The sequence below is a fragment of the Pollicipes pollicipes genome, unplaced genomic scaffold (assembly GCF_011947565.3).
Source record: "Pollicipes pollicipes isolate AB1234 unplaced genomic scaffold, Ppol_2.1 Scaffold_6052;HRSCAF=7182_pilon_pilon_pilon, whole genome shotgun sequence".
In the NCBI taxonomy this organism is placed as follows: domain Eukaryota; kingdom Metazoa; phylum Arthropoda; class Thecostraca; order Pollicipedomorpha; family Pollicipedidae; genus Pollicipes; species Pollicipes pollicipes.
The window spans coordinates 19,689,466-19,708,601 of record NW_023596805.1 but is presented as its reverse complement, the minus strand read 5'-3'; the positions used below and the strand labels follow the sequence as shown (position 1 = coordinate 19,708,601).

Below are 19,136 nucleotides of genomic sequence, written 5' to 3'. Positions count from 1 at the left end.
GAATGTGTAAAACGTGTTGTGTCCTGAACGGTGTCCTGGTGTCCTGAAAGCGGCACCATTTGTGGGTACGGCGGTGTTCACCATGACAGGCAAGTGCTGTGGCCAAACAGGGGCTTGATCTTCTGTGGCAAATGATCTGTCTTTGAACCAAAACAGGAATGCAACATTGGCACATGAAACCTTCGGAAGCTATGAAACATCTATGAAGACACATTTCGCAAATGCAAACACCCATCTGCTGCCCAGTGTTCATCCTCAAAAGGTGAGCTCTTGAGGATAAGTACAGCTTGAAATATTAAGTACCGTTGATATACTCCTTAATAAGCACTACAATGCCGTTCAACCAGTACCTCTTCGTATACCGAACGTCATTAACGCAACGTAAGAACATTGAAGGAGTAAAGTGGACGAAATCTGTAAAAAGCCTCTCGGAAATAGGGTCGGGAAGGTTCATGAGTAAGCCCCGCCCAATAGCAAATGCAAATCCCACGTGTGCTCCGACGTGACAGCCGTGAGAGAACGCGGGCTGGGAGGTCGGCTCCCCGCGGGCGGGTATAAGAGCGGTGTCGGGTGTGGGCATCATCACACACACACCTGCACCTCACCCCGAGCTCAGTCCAACCGCAGCTCCGTCATGTCTCGAGCAGTCGTCTTCAGCCTGACGCTGGCCCTCCTGGTGGCCCTCTGCCTGGCGCAGACGGCAGACCAGGGCCTGCTCGGTGGCTTCGGCCTCGGCTACTCTGGCTTCGGACGCTACGGACGGCTGGGCGGACTCGGACCGGACGGCCGCCTCAGAGGGTACACCGGAGGGTACGTGCTGATTTCTGCTGTCCAGTTTGGAGCGGTGTTGGTATGGAAGTCGACTTATTCTGCCTCCGGTGTAAATATACCCAGAACCTGGCTTGCAGCCAGTTCCATGGAGCCAATCGACAACTTGCGGCCTTTTAAACATCAGCCCTGTTGATAACAAGTGGCTCGACCCCACAGACTGTTGTGTTTCGAATAGTCCTGTTATGTCCAAGGGTCATGAAGGATATCAGGCTTCAAAATAATTAACTTAGATAGTGGCATTGTTAGTCGGCTAAATGTCCTTGGTTGTAGTTTTATTTCGTGACGTCATCACGGGAGCTCATATCGGACCGGTAACACCCACGACAAGCTTCGCCATAGAAGTTAATTAGGTGAATTTAACAGCCTCGTATCCAGACAGAGAAGCAACGGGATCTAGAACCCATATACGTCTCAGAGAATCTCGACAGAAGCTCCTTTTTCTTGAGCTTTGATAATGATGACGTGTGGCTCTTATGTCTGGCGTAGATGGTGTAGATAGGTGGTTGCGCAAAGCACGACCTGAATAGTTAACAACTTGCGAGCGGCATTACCGTTGGTCCGTCTTACAATTTAACCTAAGCATTGACCCCCCCCCCCCCCGAAACAAAAAATCATACCTTACACATCTTTTGCACTCGCCATTAATCATACGGCGTATGACAATCGTAAATCACGCAATTGCAAAGCACACCAGTTTTGTGTTTTCGTACACACCATCGTATAGTCTGTTCAAGAGCGTGATTCACAGTTCTCTTTTGCATGGTGACAGTCGCTACTAGCAGCCGGACATCAGCATGTGCACTTTATTATAACGAGAATATATCCGATTATGAATCAATGACGTACAATTCCATAGACGATAAGGTATCTGCGTCATTAGTGATGAGCTGTTTTGCCTGGCTTTCCTCTGACATTTATTCAGCTGTTTTGCCCTATTCACGCCGATGCCTGCTATGCAGCTTTGTTCTAGTCCTGGTGCTCGCCAGTTAGAGCAGACTTTTTCACAGGCACGCTTCTCACGAGAGCGTCGGCACTGTTCTTGACTGTGCGGCTCATTGGCAGATTCGCCGGCCCGCTGGGCGGGTACTCCAGCTCGGGCCGTAGCTACAACAACTACTGGAACGGCTACGACGGTCGCTACGGCGGTACGGCCACTTATCCGGAGAGCTACGGCAGCTACGGCGGCAACGGCTTCGGCATCTACTAGAAGCACGTTTTCTTTCCCAGACTCAACCTGTTTTCTGTTGCAATGCCCTAAAGGGACATTGTACGCTTGTTCTGAAGATCGATGCTTGACCTACAGTCAGTGCCATCGTCCACGAATGCTGACGTGTTGTGTGTCAAAGTGGTAATCGTATACGGTGATGCGTCAACAATACAAAGCTGTAAAATTGGCTCAACTGGCTTCGTTCCATCACAGTCATGTTTTGCCTCCACAAGCTGCCGTAAGCGTTGGCCCTGTTCAAGAAGACACTGCACCACCAATGCTGTCGCCCTTAAGACAGAACACTTCATGAGAGACGCCAGTGGGAAGCCCCGTTGTCAAACAGAAACATCGCGACGTCGCACAATGGGTAACTGTATTCACAGTTCAAACAGAGGTTGGCAGGCTTCAGTAGTGTTCCACTCCACGGTGTAATTACTCAGCACAAACACGCTTCTCGAAGCGGGCCAGCCTCGTCTTGGTCACGGCTATGCTGACCTGCATGAGACAAAACGAAGGACCCCTTGCTTGTTGTCAAATGGCCATTGCGCGGGAATATATTGGGTTGGTTGCATCCAGTGTGCGTTGAACAGCACAACATTGCAAACGCTCGGAGCATTTTGACAAATGTGGACAAACGGAATCGCGGAATTGCACCGCCTGAATCTACTAGCAGTGCTCGTACCTAAAAGGAACGCATGCATATTGCACATTCTCTAGCGAGAAGGGTATCGCTTGGTTCGAGCTAATGGTTCATTTGCAAGCCTATGACTACTGCATGCCATGCATCGTTCATCGAGTGGAAGCGACCATTCACATGTTGGATGCCATCGACGAAAATCATTCTCCGTTCATTGTGAATGCCTGCCTTCAAATGGGAAAAACATTCAAGTATTGCTACCAGGTTGTCTGTCCATTCCCCTTCCGTTTTCGCCTAATGCTTCCTCCTAATGTCTAAAGGACGCTTCGCATCCTTTGACATCTCGCCGAAACGGTAATCTCTTGAAGACTATGTCATTAGTAGAATGCTTGAGTACTACCATACTGCCGTCGCGTTGAGTACGTGTGTTGAGTTTGGGAGAGTTAGCAGTTGGGTGCGCTGCTATGGGTGTGGCTTTAGTTCCGACCGAGAGGCGGGGCGTAATTAAGAGGGGCGTTACATTGAATTTCTTTCTCCTTCTGAACTTTTCGAATATTGTTAATGCAATTTTGGCAAAACTAGCTTTGGTATTTCACATAATATTTGATGGAAAGCTACAGTCCAGCTCTGTGCTCCAGCAAGTTTTGAGTGCACTTCAGCTGCTACGTGCACACGTTGTTACATGCCTGGCAGAATTGATACGAATTTGCTGGATTCTTAGCATGACCCGCTCTCTGCCGAGAATCTGCCTGGCCCCGAAAGTGCGACATGGTGCAAATACCGACACCGTCTCTATTAGACCAAAGGGCATGAAGTAAAAAATATGAACCGATGTTTGGCACATTCATCGGTGCATAGGCATCTAAACACCTAAATTACCGCTTAAAACAGGGCGATGCGGCACTCCAGACGTCGTGAGGCTGGGACTATTGTCTGAAAATGGCCAGTCTTCCCAGCCGACGATAGTTCTGGCATTTGCAAAACGGTGCTGAAACGGCGCGCATTTATATCACGCACCGAGTGGCGTCACACGCCGAGTGACGTTACACACCAAGTGACGCAGGAATGCTTGGTACACAACCACCGCCTGACCTTGATATTACGTACATCATTGTGTTATCGATTAGAAGCCTGTAAATCTCTTTGGTTTGCTGGTAAAGAAAGGCTTGGAGCTCTCCGTACGGCATTCTCGTGTAATGAAATGCTCAACTTGTAGATGTTGTCACGACGACAGAAAAACATATGCCTCTTAGATAGCAGCTAGTTGTCATATATTCATCATAAGCTTTCCTTAAGTAAATAGGTGTGTGTGTGTGTGTGTGTGTGTGTGTGTGTGTGTGTGTGTGTGTGTGTGTGTGTGTGTGTGTGTGTGTGTGTGTGTGTGTGTGTGTGTGTGTGTGTGTGTGTGTGTGTGTGTGTGTGTGTGTGTGTGTGTGTGTGTGTGTGTGTGTGTGTGTGTGTGTGTGTGTGTGTGTGTGTGTGTGTGTGTGTGTGTGTGTGTGTGTGTGTGTGTGTGTGTGTGTGTGTGTGTGTGTGTGTGTGTGTGTGTGTGTGTGGTGTGTGTGTGTGTGTGTGTGTGTGTGTGTGTGTGTGTGTGTGTGTGTGTGTGTGTGTGTGTGTGTGTGTGTGTGTGTGTGTGTGTGTGTGTGTGTGTGTGTGTGTGTGTGTGTGTGTGTGTGTGTGTGTGTGTGTGTGTGTGTGTGTGTGTGTGTGTGTGTGTGTGTGTGTGTGTGTGTGTGTGTGTGTGTGTGTGTGTGTGTGTGTGTGTGTGTGTGGTGTGTGTGTGTGTGTGTGTGTGTGTGTGTGTGTGTGTGTGTGTGTGTGTGTGTGTGTGTGTGTGTGTGTGTGTGTGTGTGTGTGTGTGTGTGTGTGGTGTGTGTGTGTGTGGTGTGTGTGTGTGTGTGTGTGTGTGTGTGTGGTGTGTGTGTGGTGTGTTGTGTGTGTGTGTGTGGTGTGTGTGTTGTGTGTGTGTTGTGTGTGTGTGTGTGTGTGTGTGTGTGTGGTGTGTGTGTGTGTGTGTGTGTGTGTGTGTGTGGTGTTGTGTGTGTGTGTGTGTGTGGTGTGTGTGTGTGTGTGTGTGTGTGTGTGTGTGTGTGTGTGTGTGTGTGTTGTGGTGGTGCCCATACTCGACACCGCCCCTACACATGCTCTGGAATACCGCGAGGGGCAGCCGTCGACCTTGACCTGGCGCGAGCTTCCTGTCAACGCGCGGGCGCTCGCACCATGTCAGGAGACCATGATGAGCTGTTCGCGTGCTTCACCACAGGCATGCACAGATGGCGGGGGGAAGGGGGAGGGGAAGGGGGGGGGGGGGACGTGACGGCCGCACGTGACAGGCGGTGCTCTAGCAGCGGTTGTCAAGACCCGGACTCTCAGCTGAGGTTTGAGGCTCGTGTTCAGCGGCCGCTCGGAACCGCAGTGGCGGTCTCCTCTCGTGCATTCCATTGACAAGGCCGTGCGCAGGGGCGGGGTCGGGTCACATTCGGAAGCGTTATAATGCTGCATGAGGAAGTACATTCAGGGCAATGTAGGAGGCAGGGTTCAGAGGCACGCCTTTGATTGCCAAATAGCTTGCGATGAATCTGAGTTCTGCGACTGATGGTGATTTCGTTCGTCCTATTCCTCGCTCTAATAGCATGAGTTTTCTCAAAATCAGCACACCGGCTTAGCACGAGCTCATGATATTTCTCTTCCCGCAAACAAGGCAGGAGGGCGCAGGACTTCAAGGGATTTCAGCGCACCCTGGTGACATCAAGCATTGGCGGTTTCATCCTGATTTAGTGGCTTCTCCCTCCTTGCTGATCTCCTATTTTTAATGTTGCGCATGGTGTATCAGATTCCTCTGTCATATGCGTTTCTTCTCGCAGTCTCATTGGTTTGATCGTAGCATTTTCTCGCGTTTATTTCAAAGCAACGAAACATTGCCTACATTCGGCGCATTGTTGGATATATCGCTTTCCCCCACGCTGAAGAGTGCCAAGATCCGCGATAAAACACCGCAACACTTCTCTGACTGGGCCACTCTGGGAATGCGGCCCGGTTTGCCAAGACACCAATAGAACTTCGACATTCGGCGCCCAATTAGGGTTCAGCGCATCTCCGCCCAGTTTCCACCACTTCCACCACACGTCAGATTCACCATTAGCGCGGGCGAACGAATCGTCGCAAAAGCTGAAAATATCTACAGCGGTACACACAGAAACCAGGCGTGACTACACGCACACACGTATACACACGCGTGGGACTGCCTGCACAGCAGCGGTGACCCCCTGACCTCGGCTGAGGTCACCCCTCACGGGGACGTGGCCTCAGGTTACTCGGTAGGCTGGGCCGGTGGGGTCGGCAGCGGGTACGGGCTCTGGTATGACGCCACGAACGTCCTGATCTCCATCGGGTTCAGGGTCACCTGTCAAACATGAAACGTCACCAAAATTAACAGATCTGCTTTGTTGTCGCCATTAAACTTTCCTTCAGCACTACTCGCGTCGTCTTCCGTTGGGTTATCATGAAGAAGGGCATGCTAGAAATATCTTTAGGGAACTGATAAACTACGTTACGGTTGAGGCAACTCACAAGCTACCTTACGGTGAGAGCAACTCACAAACTATCTTACGGTGGACAATTGTGCATGCACATGTCAGTATCGAGGTATTGGTCGCTGTCACTTGCCAGCTCCCCTGCTGTCTTGCCACGCCAGCTCTCACACGGTTTGCCTTGGAACGAGCAGCAGCCCCGACCACATCTGAGGCCGCCGCTCACACGGCCGTCGGTCCAGGAGTAACGGCAATAACAGCAGTGGCAGCACTAACAGCAGTACCAGCGGTAGCAGCCTGATCAGCCACGCACCGTGAGCGGGTCGTGCTCGGCGCCGGTGCTGCGGTACACCTCGTGCGCGGCGCCCCGGAAGTTCTTGGGCAGCCGGTTGGACTGCACGTGGTCCCAGTGGAGGCGGTTGATGTCCTTCAAGGGGCGGTCCGCCGACAGGCCGAACTCCTCCACTGACGTCACGTTCAGCGTGGTGAACAGATCCTGCGGTGCGTGTTGGAGACCGACTGTATTTCACGTTGACTTGTTATGGAATAGATTAGGTAGGATTTCATCCACCTCACTTCACCAGGCTTCTGTCACAAAACTGCATGACAGGAATGGCATGAATTACACGGAAGAAGACAAAAATGAAAAAAAAACTATTGCGGAATGCTTTAAACATGCAACTGCTATCATGTTTCAAGCGAGACTCTGCAAGTACGTTATCACTGCGAGACCGAACAATGCGCATGGGAACCTGAATACATATGAAAAATCCATTCCAGCACCCTTCAAAAGGGTTTCGCAGATGGAAATACTGCTGGATCGCAAAATCCCGTTTTGCAAGCGTAAAACCCACACAATACTAACGATGTTCTCGGAAAGGATTGCGGCCGACACGGATGTGTATTGCCCCGCCTCAGCTGACCTTGAGGTTAACGTCGACAGGTTTGCTGAGCGCGGGATCCTCGTCGGCCTGGAATTGGTGCTCCAGTCGGATCAGCAGCTGGTTCGGCTTGTACATCTCCAGCGTCAGCAGGTGCACGTTGGCAGGCAGCGGCTGCATGCCTGTGAACTGTAGCACACAGAGCTGGAACTAAACTGGAGACACTAGCCCGCCACGCCTGTAAACTGCAGCACACAGAGCTGGAACTAAACTGGAAACACTAGCCCGCCATGCCTGTGAACTGCTGCACGCAGGGCGTTGGCTGGTCGTTTCACTTATCGTGAGTTGTACATAGCATGGACATCACATCATCGACAGCATACTGTGATGTCCGGCACACTAGCCACGTTGACACTATACTGTGGTGTCCGGCACACTAGCCACATTGACACTATACTGTGGTGTCCGGCACACTACCCACATTGACACTATACTGTGATGTCCGGCACACTAGCCACATTGACACTATGCTGTGATGTCCGGCACACTAGCCACATTGACACTATACTGTGATGTCCGGCACACTTGCCACATTGCGCAGCAAGGATCGGAATGACATGAGGTTCTTGTTCGGCAGGGATCCTGCGGGGATTTCGCCGCGACCACGCGCTCGGCTCGCCTTGGTAAGCCACCACACGGCCCGCCCCAGCATGCGGCAGGGACCGCAACCGAGCGGGGCGTCGGGGCTGGTGCGTAATGAGCGAGCCCCCTTTCGTTCTCATAAGACCAGCCGCTTGCTTACCTGCTTGATCACCTTGGCGCTGCTCCACATCTCCGGCGTCATGAAGTCAGCGGCGGCGAAGCTCAGCTGGGGCGCCATGAACATCTGTTCTGCGAGGTCACGGTGCAGCTTGGGAGCGTCGGCCGGGTCACTGACCACCACCCAGTGACGACCGCGCACCACCAGACCCACGCCGAACTCGGTCTCGTTCAGCGGCTCGCCCACGCCGAACGCGTCGTCCTGCACCGTGCGGCGGTGTAGCTGGCGGAGGAGGTAACGCGTCAGCCATGGGTCAAGGGTGAGTCAGTGGTCACTTCCGACTGACTACTGAATAACTGTTACGTTTTATGGGTGGGCAGGGATTGGGCTGTGCTTAAGCAGTGAGTGCCTGTATATGAACATGTGAGATATTGCTGAAAGAGTTATCAGGCGCATTTACTAAGCGTATATCGCACAATGATGAGTGAGCATGGCGAATATCGATCACCTGCTGGGAGTTTCACACCACCGCAGGGCAGGAGTCACCGATAACGTTTCCACTGTATTCTCAGGGGAAACGACAGAAAATAAGTGCACACATCCCTGCCCTGACCGGGCCCGCTCGCGCCCCCGCGTGGCGCGGCCAGGCCACGGAGACTACTTCATCTAGCGGCCAGCAGCTGAACTACAGCCGTGCTGCCAGTCGCCAGACGGCGCCTCACGATACAACACGGAGAGCGCTGACTACCGGTTATGTGCATGCGCGATAAACATTGCAAGAACATTTGTTTAGTGCTTGGCGAATATCGAGCCAATATTCATAGCATTTGGATACAACCAGGAGTTACGAAATCGCTTTAGATACCAGAATCTGAACACCGCTAGTTTCAATTTTTGATGTTGGTGGATTCATTATACCGACGTGCTATTAAGTATGTCCCAAAATAATAAAGCTACCTTGTCGGGGCCCAAGCAACAGCCAATGCAACGAATACGATAAACAAATACGTGTGGATCAGAAACGTACCGCAAAATTCTCATAACTTCCGCGTTGTTTATTTCTTCCTTCGCACAATACACCGTCCCGTGCCTTGCGAGTGCTACCCATCGAGCGCGCGGCCCGACCGTGGCGCCACATACCATCAGTTCCAGCTGGCCACTGGCGAGACTGCTGCCACCTTGCGATCGATCGGTGAGTACGGTCAGCTGGCTGTCGGCGTCTTTGATGAAGATACGAGAATTAACCGGGAAGTAGTTTCCGGCCACCGGCTCCGTGACGTTCAGGGTCCACGTGTCACGGTGGTTGCGACGACCTGGAGTCATACCAAGCGTTGCAATCGGCAAAACTTCACACACGGGACTACCGAAACCTGGTTCGAGACCCGAGCACTGCAGGACTTTTGCACTCCATATTTCGTGACAACCGGTATGAAAAGCTGACCTTACGGTAGTAAACAAAGAGGTCACATGCGTCGATTAATTGGCAAAAACAATAAAAAGTCACTACACAATTCATATAAGGAAGTCATCGGTCTATCATCGATCAGTCCAGCCCAGTCCAGTCCAGTCCAGTCCAGTCCAGTCCTGTCCATCACCACCAGTTCACCAAGTCAGTATGTGACTCACAATGCTAAGCACTCCGCGGGCATTCAGGATGTAGTTCACGAGTGCTGGACTCAACGGCCCCAACAGCCCAATCTCTGCCCACGTGCAGCCACGAAGTGTGACGTGCAGCATTCATATCTCACCGCCATTACGCGAGACTAAGCTCGATGTTAGTTTTCTACGTGAAGATGCATGTGGCCGGAGATACATGAAGATACGCTAAATTATAAATCTGGAAACAGCTTGACTGGGATATGTATTGCTTTGAGAGTAGTGTTCCGTTCCCCGTGTCTGCTTCGCCCATATTTATTCGTCAGTTGTGTACGCTTACGCTTCATCATCTGGCGTCCGTTGGAGTCTGTGTAGAAGGTGTCGGTGGAGTTGACAGCGCTGCTGAAGCGGCTGATCACCTCCTTGGCCACACCGTCCCTGGCGATGAAAATAATGACGGCGCCGTTTCGACCGGGACTGGTTCACATAGTGCACTGCTTCGAGGCCAACAAAATGCCTCAGGAAGCGAGCATGCGTTGAGGTAACGGGTGTAGTGGTGAATCCTCCGAAGTACTGCTTTCTTTGGTTTGTCCCTGCAACTAATGGTCCCCTCGGAGGTCCGGCAGTATGGACTGTGTAAACTACTATATAACCTCCAGCACATATTGCCTCATGTCGTTCCCAAAATAGAACATTCTGCCAAGCTACAGAGACTCGGCGCCTAATACAAAACTACCCAGCATCATTGCGTTCAAGACCGCTTGGACCAAGGGCTCGATCAAGGCAAGACATGCAGTTTTGGCCTGGTTCAGGACGTGATTCGAAAAATCTTCACCACGAACACATCAACTAAATGATAATTTGCGGCCAGAAAAGAGCAATGATTAGTGCACGGCTACAACTTTTGATCACCGATGGAATAATTGTTTGCACTATTATTCTCGTCTAGGGCCTTGGTATGTGGCACCACATTGCAGCTAGACAGTTCTCCGACTGTCGTCGGGTGCTGACATCTGACGGTGGCCGGAAACATTGCAGCTAGACAGTTCCCCGACCGTCGTCGGGTGCTGACACCTGACGGCGGCCGGAAAATCAACTGATCGAAACATAACGTACATACTAACATACCAGGCAAGGGCACAGTCAGAGCAGGCATTCCACCCGTGCCACTAATGCCTCGTCTCAATAATTCCGTAAAACTACAAATGTTGAAGTCTCAACGGGCCAACACCGTCGCGCAGGTGCAGCCGACTCACTCGATGGGAATGGGCCCGACCATCCACTCGACCTCAGCGAAGGGCTCGTCTTTGTAGAGCCGGGTCACCTGGGAGACCCAGTCCATGTCGAACGTGTGTCGGTACTCCTTCACCAGAGCTCCGTCCAGCGTCACCACCGACTGGAAGCATAGGGTCAAGGTCAGGTCGGTGGCGGGCTCTGTGGTCACAGGATCGGCGAGACGGGGCTCGAAAACTGGGCTGACAAGGGCTCGAAAACTGGGCTGACAAACGCAGACAGGTGTCGAGTTTGGACGAGTACGTGCGCACAAAGTAAAAATATGTACGATGTCAAGGACATGCTCATTAAAGTGTCCACATTTTACCTCCATCCGTATTTCGTTGCCACCAAGGCCAAAGCCTTTAGTGACAATTTGTCTTCATAAAAAGTGTTTCGAAAGGGCCTTTTTGCATAAATCTAATGACTATGACACAACTATCTCACTCAGACAAATGAGGAAACCAGTTTGCAAGGTTCGACAAAAAATCGATGATTAAAAAACGCCGCAAAACAGCGAAACATTACATTCCTTTAGCAGCCCAAGCAAAACCCTCCCGATGCGATGGCGATTTGGGCAGCTAACCCTTGGGCAGCTAACGCTGCCAGCTTTTTTGGGCACCAGTTACCGAGACCTACTGAGCTAGGTCACCAAGTTACCGTGACCCGTTGAGCTAGGTCGCCCAGTTACCGGGATCTGCTGAGCTAGGTCACCAGTTACCGAGAGCTGGTGAGCTAGGTCTCCCAGTAACCGAAGCCTGCTGAGCTAGTTCACCAGTTACCGAGATCTGCTGAGCTAGGTCACCAGTAACCGAGACCTGCTGAGCTAGGTCACCAGTTACCGAGAGCTGCTTATCTAGGTTGCCAGCAACTGAGACCTGCTGAGCTTGGTATCAGTTATTGAGAGGTGGTGAGCTAGGTCGCCAGTTACCGAGACCTGCTGAGCTAGGTCACCAGTAACCGAGATCTGCTGAGCTAGGTCACCAGTTACCGAGAGGTGGTGAGCTAACCTTGGCCTCGATCGCTTGAGCCTCGCCCTTGGGGTTGAAGATGTAAGCGCCCGTGGGCCTCTGTGGACGCTCCCACTTGGACCCACTGGCGTTTCCGTAGCCTTCATACCACATGAAGGTTTGGTTTATCTGAAAACGGCGCCAGCCACTTATGAAGGCTGGTTACGCGGATTAGGAAAACCACTGGATGCACGACGCAGCAGAAGATGACGCGGATGAAAAACGCACAAGCCGTTAGAAAGGCAAAAGTGCATGTACCCAAGATTATGTTGATTCGAAAATATCTGAACCGGATTCACTTTTAACTCAACGATCGTCCTATTTACCGTATACAAATATTTGACTTTTTGTACGGAGCCCGACATGTGCGAACACGCTACACGCCATCACACGCCAGACCAACCTGAATGTCAGCCTTCCCGGCGCGAACTCTGCCCAGCCGAAGGGTCTCCGGGTCAAGGTCAAGGGTCACGTGACCATTGGAGAGGCTCTGCAGGCCGGGCCGCTCAGTGGACACCTGAGAGGTGGCAGCACCCGGGGCTGGCTGGATGAAGTACCCCCTGGCGGTCAGGCGAGGAGCGTGAGCCTGGTCACGTGACCAGTGACGTCAGCGGAGACGCCTGAGATGATGAGACAGTCAATAACTACGCTGGTGACCATTTGGAAGGTCTCATAGCTTGGGTTGTTACTTACGATCGCTGGGTAGCCCAGAAAGTGAAGCAGTCCATCAACACTTGTCAGCACCGACGTGATGACTTAAGCGAACTATCGGATTCGGGAAAACTGGGTCTGAGCCTCAGGCCAGTAAACAGTTCACAGCCGACGAACAGGACCAATGCGGATGGTCGATAGAAGCCCATTCTGAGCACTGCCAGTCTAGCATGTCCATAGCCGACCAATGCCAGAGGCAGGCCAGTCCGTAGCTGCGGGGCATCTTCAAAGTCAGGGACTGTGAGCCCGGGCAACTGATGATGATAACCAACCACAGCGACTGCGAAAGCACGCGTAACGGGCATGTCCAAAGCCGCAGTCCGCTGCTCCAACACCGGGAGCGGGGGCTCACTTGAAGCCGAGTGGCGGCAGGTCAGAGGCCTGGAACACCAGCTCGGCAACGGCCGAGGAGTTCCTACCCGGTAGAGACAGCACCTCGGCCGGGATGGGGCTCAGCTGGGAGGCCACGGCCTGACCTGTGACGCACCCGGCGGTGTTAGAGGGGGGGGGGGGGAGGGGGGAAGGGCTGCGGCAGACAGCGGGACAGCAGCGAAACGATGTGCCGTACGGCCGAGCGAACAAGCTCTTTTGACGACTGCTTTACAGTGACTTGGTGGATGACTTCCACTAAGTATCAAGCTCGAAACGCATTGGTGTTATTGCTGCGAGCGACGAGACATTCACAGCACTGATGGGAATGTGTTAAGACGCAAATCAACGATCTCTCAGAGGACAGCGTGGCAATGTGCAAACGAAGCCCAGCAGCCTGCCCTACAACGCTGCAAAGCACGGAGCTCTCAGTGCTGTAACGAATGAGACCTCGATATCAACAAGAAATGCTTTAAGCTCCTAGTGTTTTGCCATTATGAGTTTAGAGTCATGCTAGTGGCTGGGCAGACACTCCCTGCTCAGGCGCAGCCATTAACGGTCGGTGGTCTTAGTAATAAGCATGAAGTTTTGAGCATAGATGATGTGAGCAATGTTCGCCTGACAACGTCGCTTAACCGGCATCTCACGGTATAATGCGGGTGCACGGCTGCCAGAGCACGGACTCTCATCTCAGAGTGATACCTTCTGTGCAGCCATCGGTTGCTAGTCCTCAAACCAAAGCAGCGACTGTCCAGGTGCTGACCTACCTTCCGGATCCAGAATGGTGTAGGCATCCCCGGCCACCGGGATTCGAACCCAAGGACTGACGCTCCGTGACAACGGGTTGTACACGTACGCCACGAACTTGCCGCTCTGCTCGGTCACGTGACACACCGACGTGTTCAGATGATTGCAGAACGTCTGCACCGGCAGGCCCGCCCGGCTGCGGGCAGAAGGGGTTTTGAGAGGGGTTATGCTGAAGGCCTTCGCTCTACTGACGGGCTAAGAATAATCAAGCACGGCAGAACTGGATGCGGGCAAGTGGACCGTGCACTGAACATGTCGTGTGTTCAGACGAGTATCCAACTTAAAAAAAAAAAATATACAGCGCGAAGAGCAAAGAGCCGAGTGCGAAGTCTCCTTCAATGATAAGCTGTGCCCAGTTCAGCATCGCTAAGCATCGCGGCAGTAAGTGGCGCGATGACGTCACACTGGGCATTATGACGTCACTCACGTCAGCGCGTCATTGACGGCGCCCTGGCAGGAGTCGGTGGCTTCGCTCAGGCGCTGGATGTAGTCATTGGCTACGTGCTGTTTCTCAGTGCCTGCAACGATGTCACCGCGATTACCGGCATTGTCAACGTCACGTGCTTTCGAGGTCAAACAAGGTCATCACGTCGTGACCAGGCAGTGCCAGCTGGGCAACGGTTTTGATCGATCTCATTAATGCAGCTGAGTGAGTGGGAACAGAAGCATATGAGGTTTGTCTGCAGCCCATCAACAGCGTTCCCTCCTCGCCGCAGTTGTTTATCAATTACAAACGTTTCCAGCGCTTTAGTGCCATAACAGAACATATACAAGAGAGGCTAATTCGTATTGGAAATAGAACACAACTGCGATCACAGGATATTGCGAACACCCTATCAAGAAACACTAGCTTTCTCTGAACGCGACGGTTCTCCCCCCGGAGTTTTTCCTTCTTTCATCCCCCAAGACATTCTCTCCCCCGTCAGCTAACAAACCGAAGCGAGCCACACTAAGTCCCCACAGACTCGCCAGCGTCTGACACGGGTCCCTTCCTCGGCCTCCTTCACCTGTGACGGCGTCGTGGTGCTGGTTGACGCCCATAGCGTAGCGCAGATAGTCCACCCGGTTGGGAGTCTCGTACGTCCTCTCGGTCTGCATCATCGCCGTCAGCTGCTTGCACACCTTTGGAAAGGACATGAGCAGCAACGTCACGGTCTGCTCGTGTCATTATGGATATGAGGCAGGCGAAGTATACCAGCATGAATGAAGATGAGTCTGGCGGGTATCACTTCAGTCACGGTGCCCATCGAAAAAATATAGTCTCTTGTATGTCGGATGTGTAAGATGTTTTATTCGTCAGTGCACGCATGCTCAGCAAGTAATACCGAGTTGGCACGACTTACCGCGGTCATCAAACACGCCCGCATCATCTAACGGAGTTCTTGTGGGCTGAATCCTTATCTCATAATAGTGAAATTTAAATAATCTTATCAATGAATAATAAAACATTCCTGTTTTTAAGGCGCACAACCACTCCGGCACCCTGCCACCTGAAGATGACGTAGGCGTGGTGACGTACCTGGAGGAAGTTGTTCGACTTGCGGATGTAGCCCTTCTGCGCAGGCCTGGAGGTGAAGTACCCACTCCAGTAGGCCCACGGATCGCTGGCGTACGGCATGAAGTCGTCCTGGAGCGTGTCAAGGACGTCATGTTGCATCGGATACGGATCCGCGGATCATCACTCAAGTGAGCGAAACTTTGGGATTACATCAATGCAGACAGACAGCGCCGAGATTTGAGGAGCTCGATTGGCACACGTGATTCACGGTAGAAAGAGGCAAACGTTTTCCTGTGGGTCGGGACTAATTACTATGAGGCTGATAACTGTGCGTGAAAAACCTCTCACGTTGGACGCATCTTCGTCTTCTGGTCCGGACGCACAGAATACGCCCAAAGCTTATTTACATGATGCACAATATAATACCTGAGATCTGGCAGCTAACGCTTTGGTTCGTTTCTCAGGCACACCTGAGATCTGGTAACTAACGCTTTTGTACGTTTTTCAGGTACAAATAAACGACAGCACCAGTGTTCGGTCATGTCTAACTGCTTTGGCAGTGAGGAGTGTTGAATCATTGGGATGACGAGAAGAAGCCGCTGAAACCACAGCTGAAACTGAACTGCTTGAGCAGGAACACGAACAACAAAAATACTACGTATACTACAAGTAATAACAATAACAATAAGTGTATTAGTAATACGAATAATGCTAATAACAATAGCGGAAACAATAGCACTGTTCATAATCCTCATAATAATGATGATTTCGTGTTGTCATCGGGGTTCCACGACGCACTCGTTTGCTGAGGCTATATGGCGTCGCCTGCCTCTCACCCTGGCAGGAAGGGCGGGCACAGTGGGGAATCGAACCCTGCACCTCTGGTTTCCCAGAGTCGCAGTGGTTAACGCACGCGCGTTTACCACAACACTATCGCCCCGTGATCATCTCATGATAGGATAACAAGAACAACAGTAACAATAATAATAACGACAATACAGAAGGTTCCCATGCAAGAATCCCATTGCAAATATCATTTGAGTGGCATTCATACCTCGACGGTGGGCCAGACCAGTTTGGCGTCGTGCAGGGACTTGAGGTAGCAGGAAGGCGTGGAGTAGAACACGTTGACCTTCTCACCGCCGCTTTGGCGGGCGTTCACGTACCTGGAGAACAGGACCACGTCTCACCACTGAACACTTCGGATGGTGCACAACATAGGAGATTAATTCACCTGTGATGCTAGAAATGAATAAGTGATGAAAAAAACAGAACGCAACCATACTGAATTCGCAGTTTTTCGCCAGGAACGTCGTCACGCTATGACATGGCCTGTACAATTTATTGAAAGTAAACAAAGAAAGCATGAAAAATTAACCCAGGTGAACCAACCAGCTTACAGCAATTCTTTGCATTGACCTGACAAAAATACGATATTTTAGTGGTGTACTTTATGCCTTCATTGTCATAAGTATGTCTTCAACAAGCTATCATCCTGCCACAGCACTTCCCTGCACTGAACTGACAAAAACAACCACAGTAGTTTAGTGGTCTACGTTATACCTTCATTGCCATAAGTATGTCTTTAACAAGCTATCATCCTGCCAAGTCTCCCTGGAGCCGCGCTCGGCGTGAGGACGAGGTTCCAGCTTGGAGCATGCTCGCAGATCACTGCCAACAGGCCTACAGCGGTGCCAGCAAAAGAGCTCTCGGTCTTGACATTTGGCCAGAAGCGCAGAAGCCCTACGCTGCTGTATTAGCGCATCATGCTCGCGAGGGGACGGCCATAAGCGCAGAAGCCCTACGCTGCTGTATTAGCGCATCATGCTCGCGAGGGGGCGGCCATAAGCGCAGAAGCCCTACGCTGCTGCATTAGCGCATCATGCTCGCGAGAGGACGGAAAGGCCCAGCTACCCTGAATTGGTACGACCTACCTATAGACAACATCTGCACCCCCAAAAAGGGATCGCGCCACCCGGGGTACGACCCTTATGAGGCTGTGACCTCACCTGAAGAGCGGTGGGAGGGCAAAGGGCCAGTCGGAGCGTGAGAACATGCCCCTGAGTAACAAACTCCTAGCGGGCTCTTCAGCCAGGCGCGTCCACCGCGTGAAATCGTGACCTTATCCTGCTGCGTGTGTGCTATCGTGACCTGTTCCTGGCCTTAGGACCTTACGCTGCTGCGTGCAAGGTAGCCCAGTAGGACCGTCAATAAGTGCGCTTTGCCTGCCGACAGCACGATACGAGCTTGGTTTCGATTCGATCGTTGGCTACCTTTGCACATTGCGATAGCTGACCATGGTGCCTACGTTACAGCTGAGGGCAGCTTGGCAATGACGCCTATTTTAAGAAAGGGGACAGGACGCACGTCGTCGTGGACCCTTCTATGGGGCACCAGCGACTACCATGGTTATATAATGGAGCCGGGACCATGACGCTAGCAGGATTCGAACCCGGACCTTCCGCGAAGGAGCCCTGGGTTGTAACCACTCAGCTAATACCCCCCCCCCCCTGATGTAGTTTAGTGCAAGTACTGCAGCGCATGCGCTGACATCAAAGGTGCGCATCAGTGATGTGTTTATGAGCGCTTGAACAATCCAGTTGCCAGTGGTTAAGAATCACTACAGCGGGCTGCCCGTAATCAGAGGCCGTGCGCGGAAAGCATCCAGAAGAACCAGGGCACTGCGCAACCCATGCACAGACCATTGCGCACATGCGCGTCTGAACAAGCTTATGCAGGGTCTTACGGACGTCTCAAAATCACTCCACTGATACAGAGAGCAATGCACTCACTTGATCAGCTTGTCAAGGTTTTTATACCAAACGTGAGCGTCCTGATACTGGAAATCGCTGCCCATTGTCATGACGATGTTGTTGCTCTTGTACCATTTACTCTGCTCCTTCGCAGCTTTCAGAAAATCGTTGACCTGTGGTCGACACCACGCTTTGATGATTTAGCCGCACTGAGCCAATTACCGTGGACCTGCACACCGCACATTGGCCAGCTTACCTGGCGGGGCAAGGCATTGTATTATGTTTTTCAGCTGAGCGGGGGTAGCTCGGCCATACATTCAGCGCCACGGTGCAGGTGTGAAGAGGCTTTGCGAGAGGACTACGGCCAAGGTGCCGTAATAGAACAATATGTTGCTATGTTTGGCGGTCTAATCCGCTGATATGGCAAAGGATCGCAAAGAATTGCTATGTTCACTATACTGTAACGAATAAGCAGGTGATCCATTTTTCAGAGCTCAACTAAACAGTATAAGACGTCCATAATCGCTGTTGATGCCCTGAGCGGTGGTGGTGTTTCACGGAGGCCTTTTGATTCAATACACGGCAAGTAGTGGGATGAAAAAATAAAACGAAAAATTAAAAAATACGGAATATATTCCGAATGACGTCAACCAATCCGACCAAACCAACAAAACTACTAAAGAAGACGACCTGACGTATGCACGTGCATTTTCATGATTTATAGTGTGACATATTCCGTCGTTGATGGTGCTCCTTCCCTAACTGTTATCCACTGTCATACGGAGTCTCGCTAACTCGATGCCCGTCTTCCACGTGAACGCACAGCTGTTCAAGCAGCTATGAGAACATAGCAACATTTCAGCACGTGTCAAACAACCGGCATGCTGCCATTCCCAAGAAACTGCCCATCCGTTGTAAATGCAAGAGGCTGCAGGACCGCACACGGCCTCTAGCAGACAATGCCAACGAGGCCAGGCGCCGTCCGGTATCTTATCTCACCCCGGTGAGGTCAACGCCTTGCAATGTGGACGGCCTCCGGACGACCGATAACAGGACGACGGTCCCACATCGGAAACCCCGACGAGCGGGCAAACATTCTCAGATAAGAACGGTGCGATGCAGCCGTCCCCAGCTGAGAACGTTCGATACAGACATGACGGATGCCCCGCGGCGGGTCGGTTGCTCGAACTGGGGACCCCCGCTGGAGGGCACTGGATGGCCTCCGACACCAGCTGTTCGATGCCAGTGACCCTTCACATTCCGTGTCTAGC

At 51.9% G+C, this 19,136-nt stretch overlaps 2 protein-coding genes across 2 annotated transcripts in view; one reads left to right on the top strand and one right to left on the bottom strand.

The window, feature by feature from the left end:
* The first annotated feature begins 634 nt into the window (after positions 1–634).
* Positions 635–2,038, top strand: LOC119104320 (neuropeptide-like protein 31). Its single transcript, XM_037228017.1, has 2 exons — positions 635–810; positions 1,894–2,038. The coding sequence occupies exons 1-2, from the start codon at positions 635–637 to the stop codon at positions 2,036–2,038; spliced, it is 321 nt and encodes a 106-aa protein (XP_037083912.1).
* A 3,707-nt stretch (positions 2,039–5,745) lies between these two features.
* The window catches only part of LOC119104420 (lysosomal alpha-mannosidase), a 28,459-nt gene continuing 15,068 nt past the window's right edge, over positions 5,746–19,136 (bottom strand). Inside the window, exons 8-23 of the mRNA XM_037228117.1 lie at positions 17,905–18,038; positions 16,167–16,278; positions 15,134–15,241; positions 14,622–14,736; positions 14,042–14,132; positions 13,575–13,750; positions 12,791–12,914; positions 12,131–12,287; positions 11,728–11,856; positions 10,702–10,841; positions 9,786–9,883; positions 8,990–9,162; positions 7,892–8,131; positions 7,132–7,278; positions 6,522–6,704; positions 5,746–6,081 (exon numbers count right to left, since the gene is read on the bottom strand). Coding sequence (XP_037084012.1) covers positions 5,989–6,081; positions 6,522–6,704; positions 7,132–7,278; positions 7,892–8,131; positions 8,990–9,162; positions 9,786–9,883; positions 10,702–10,841; positions 11,728–11,856; positions 12,131–12,287; positions 12,791–12,914; positions 13,575–13,750; positions 14,042–14,132; positions 14,622–14,736; positions 15,134–15,241; positions 16,167–16,278; positions 17,905–18,038 — 2,220 coding nt within the window. The 3' untranslated portion in view covers positions 5,746–5,988. The remainder of the gene's footprint in view (positions 6,082–6,521; positions 6,705–7,131; positions 7,279–7,891; positions 8,132–8,989; positions 9,163–9,785; positions 9,884–10,701; positions 10,842–11,727; positions 11,857–12,130; positions 12,288–12,790; positions 12,915–13,574; positions 13,751–14,041; positions 14,133–14,621; positions 14,737–15,133; positions 15,242–16,166; positions 16,279–17,904; positions 18,039–19,136) is intronic.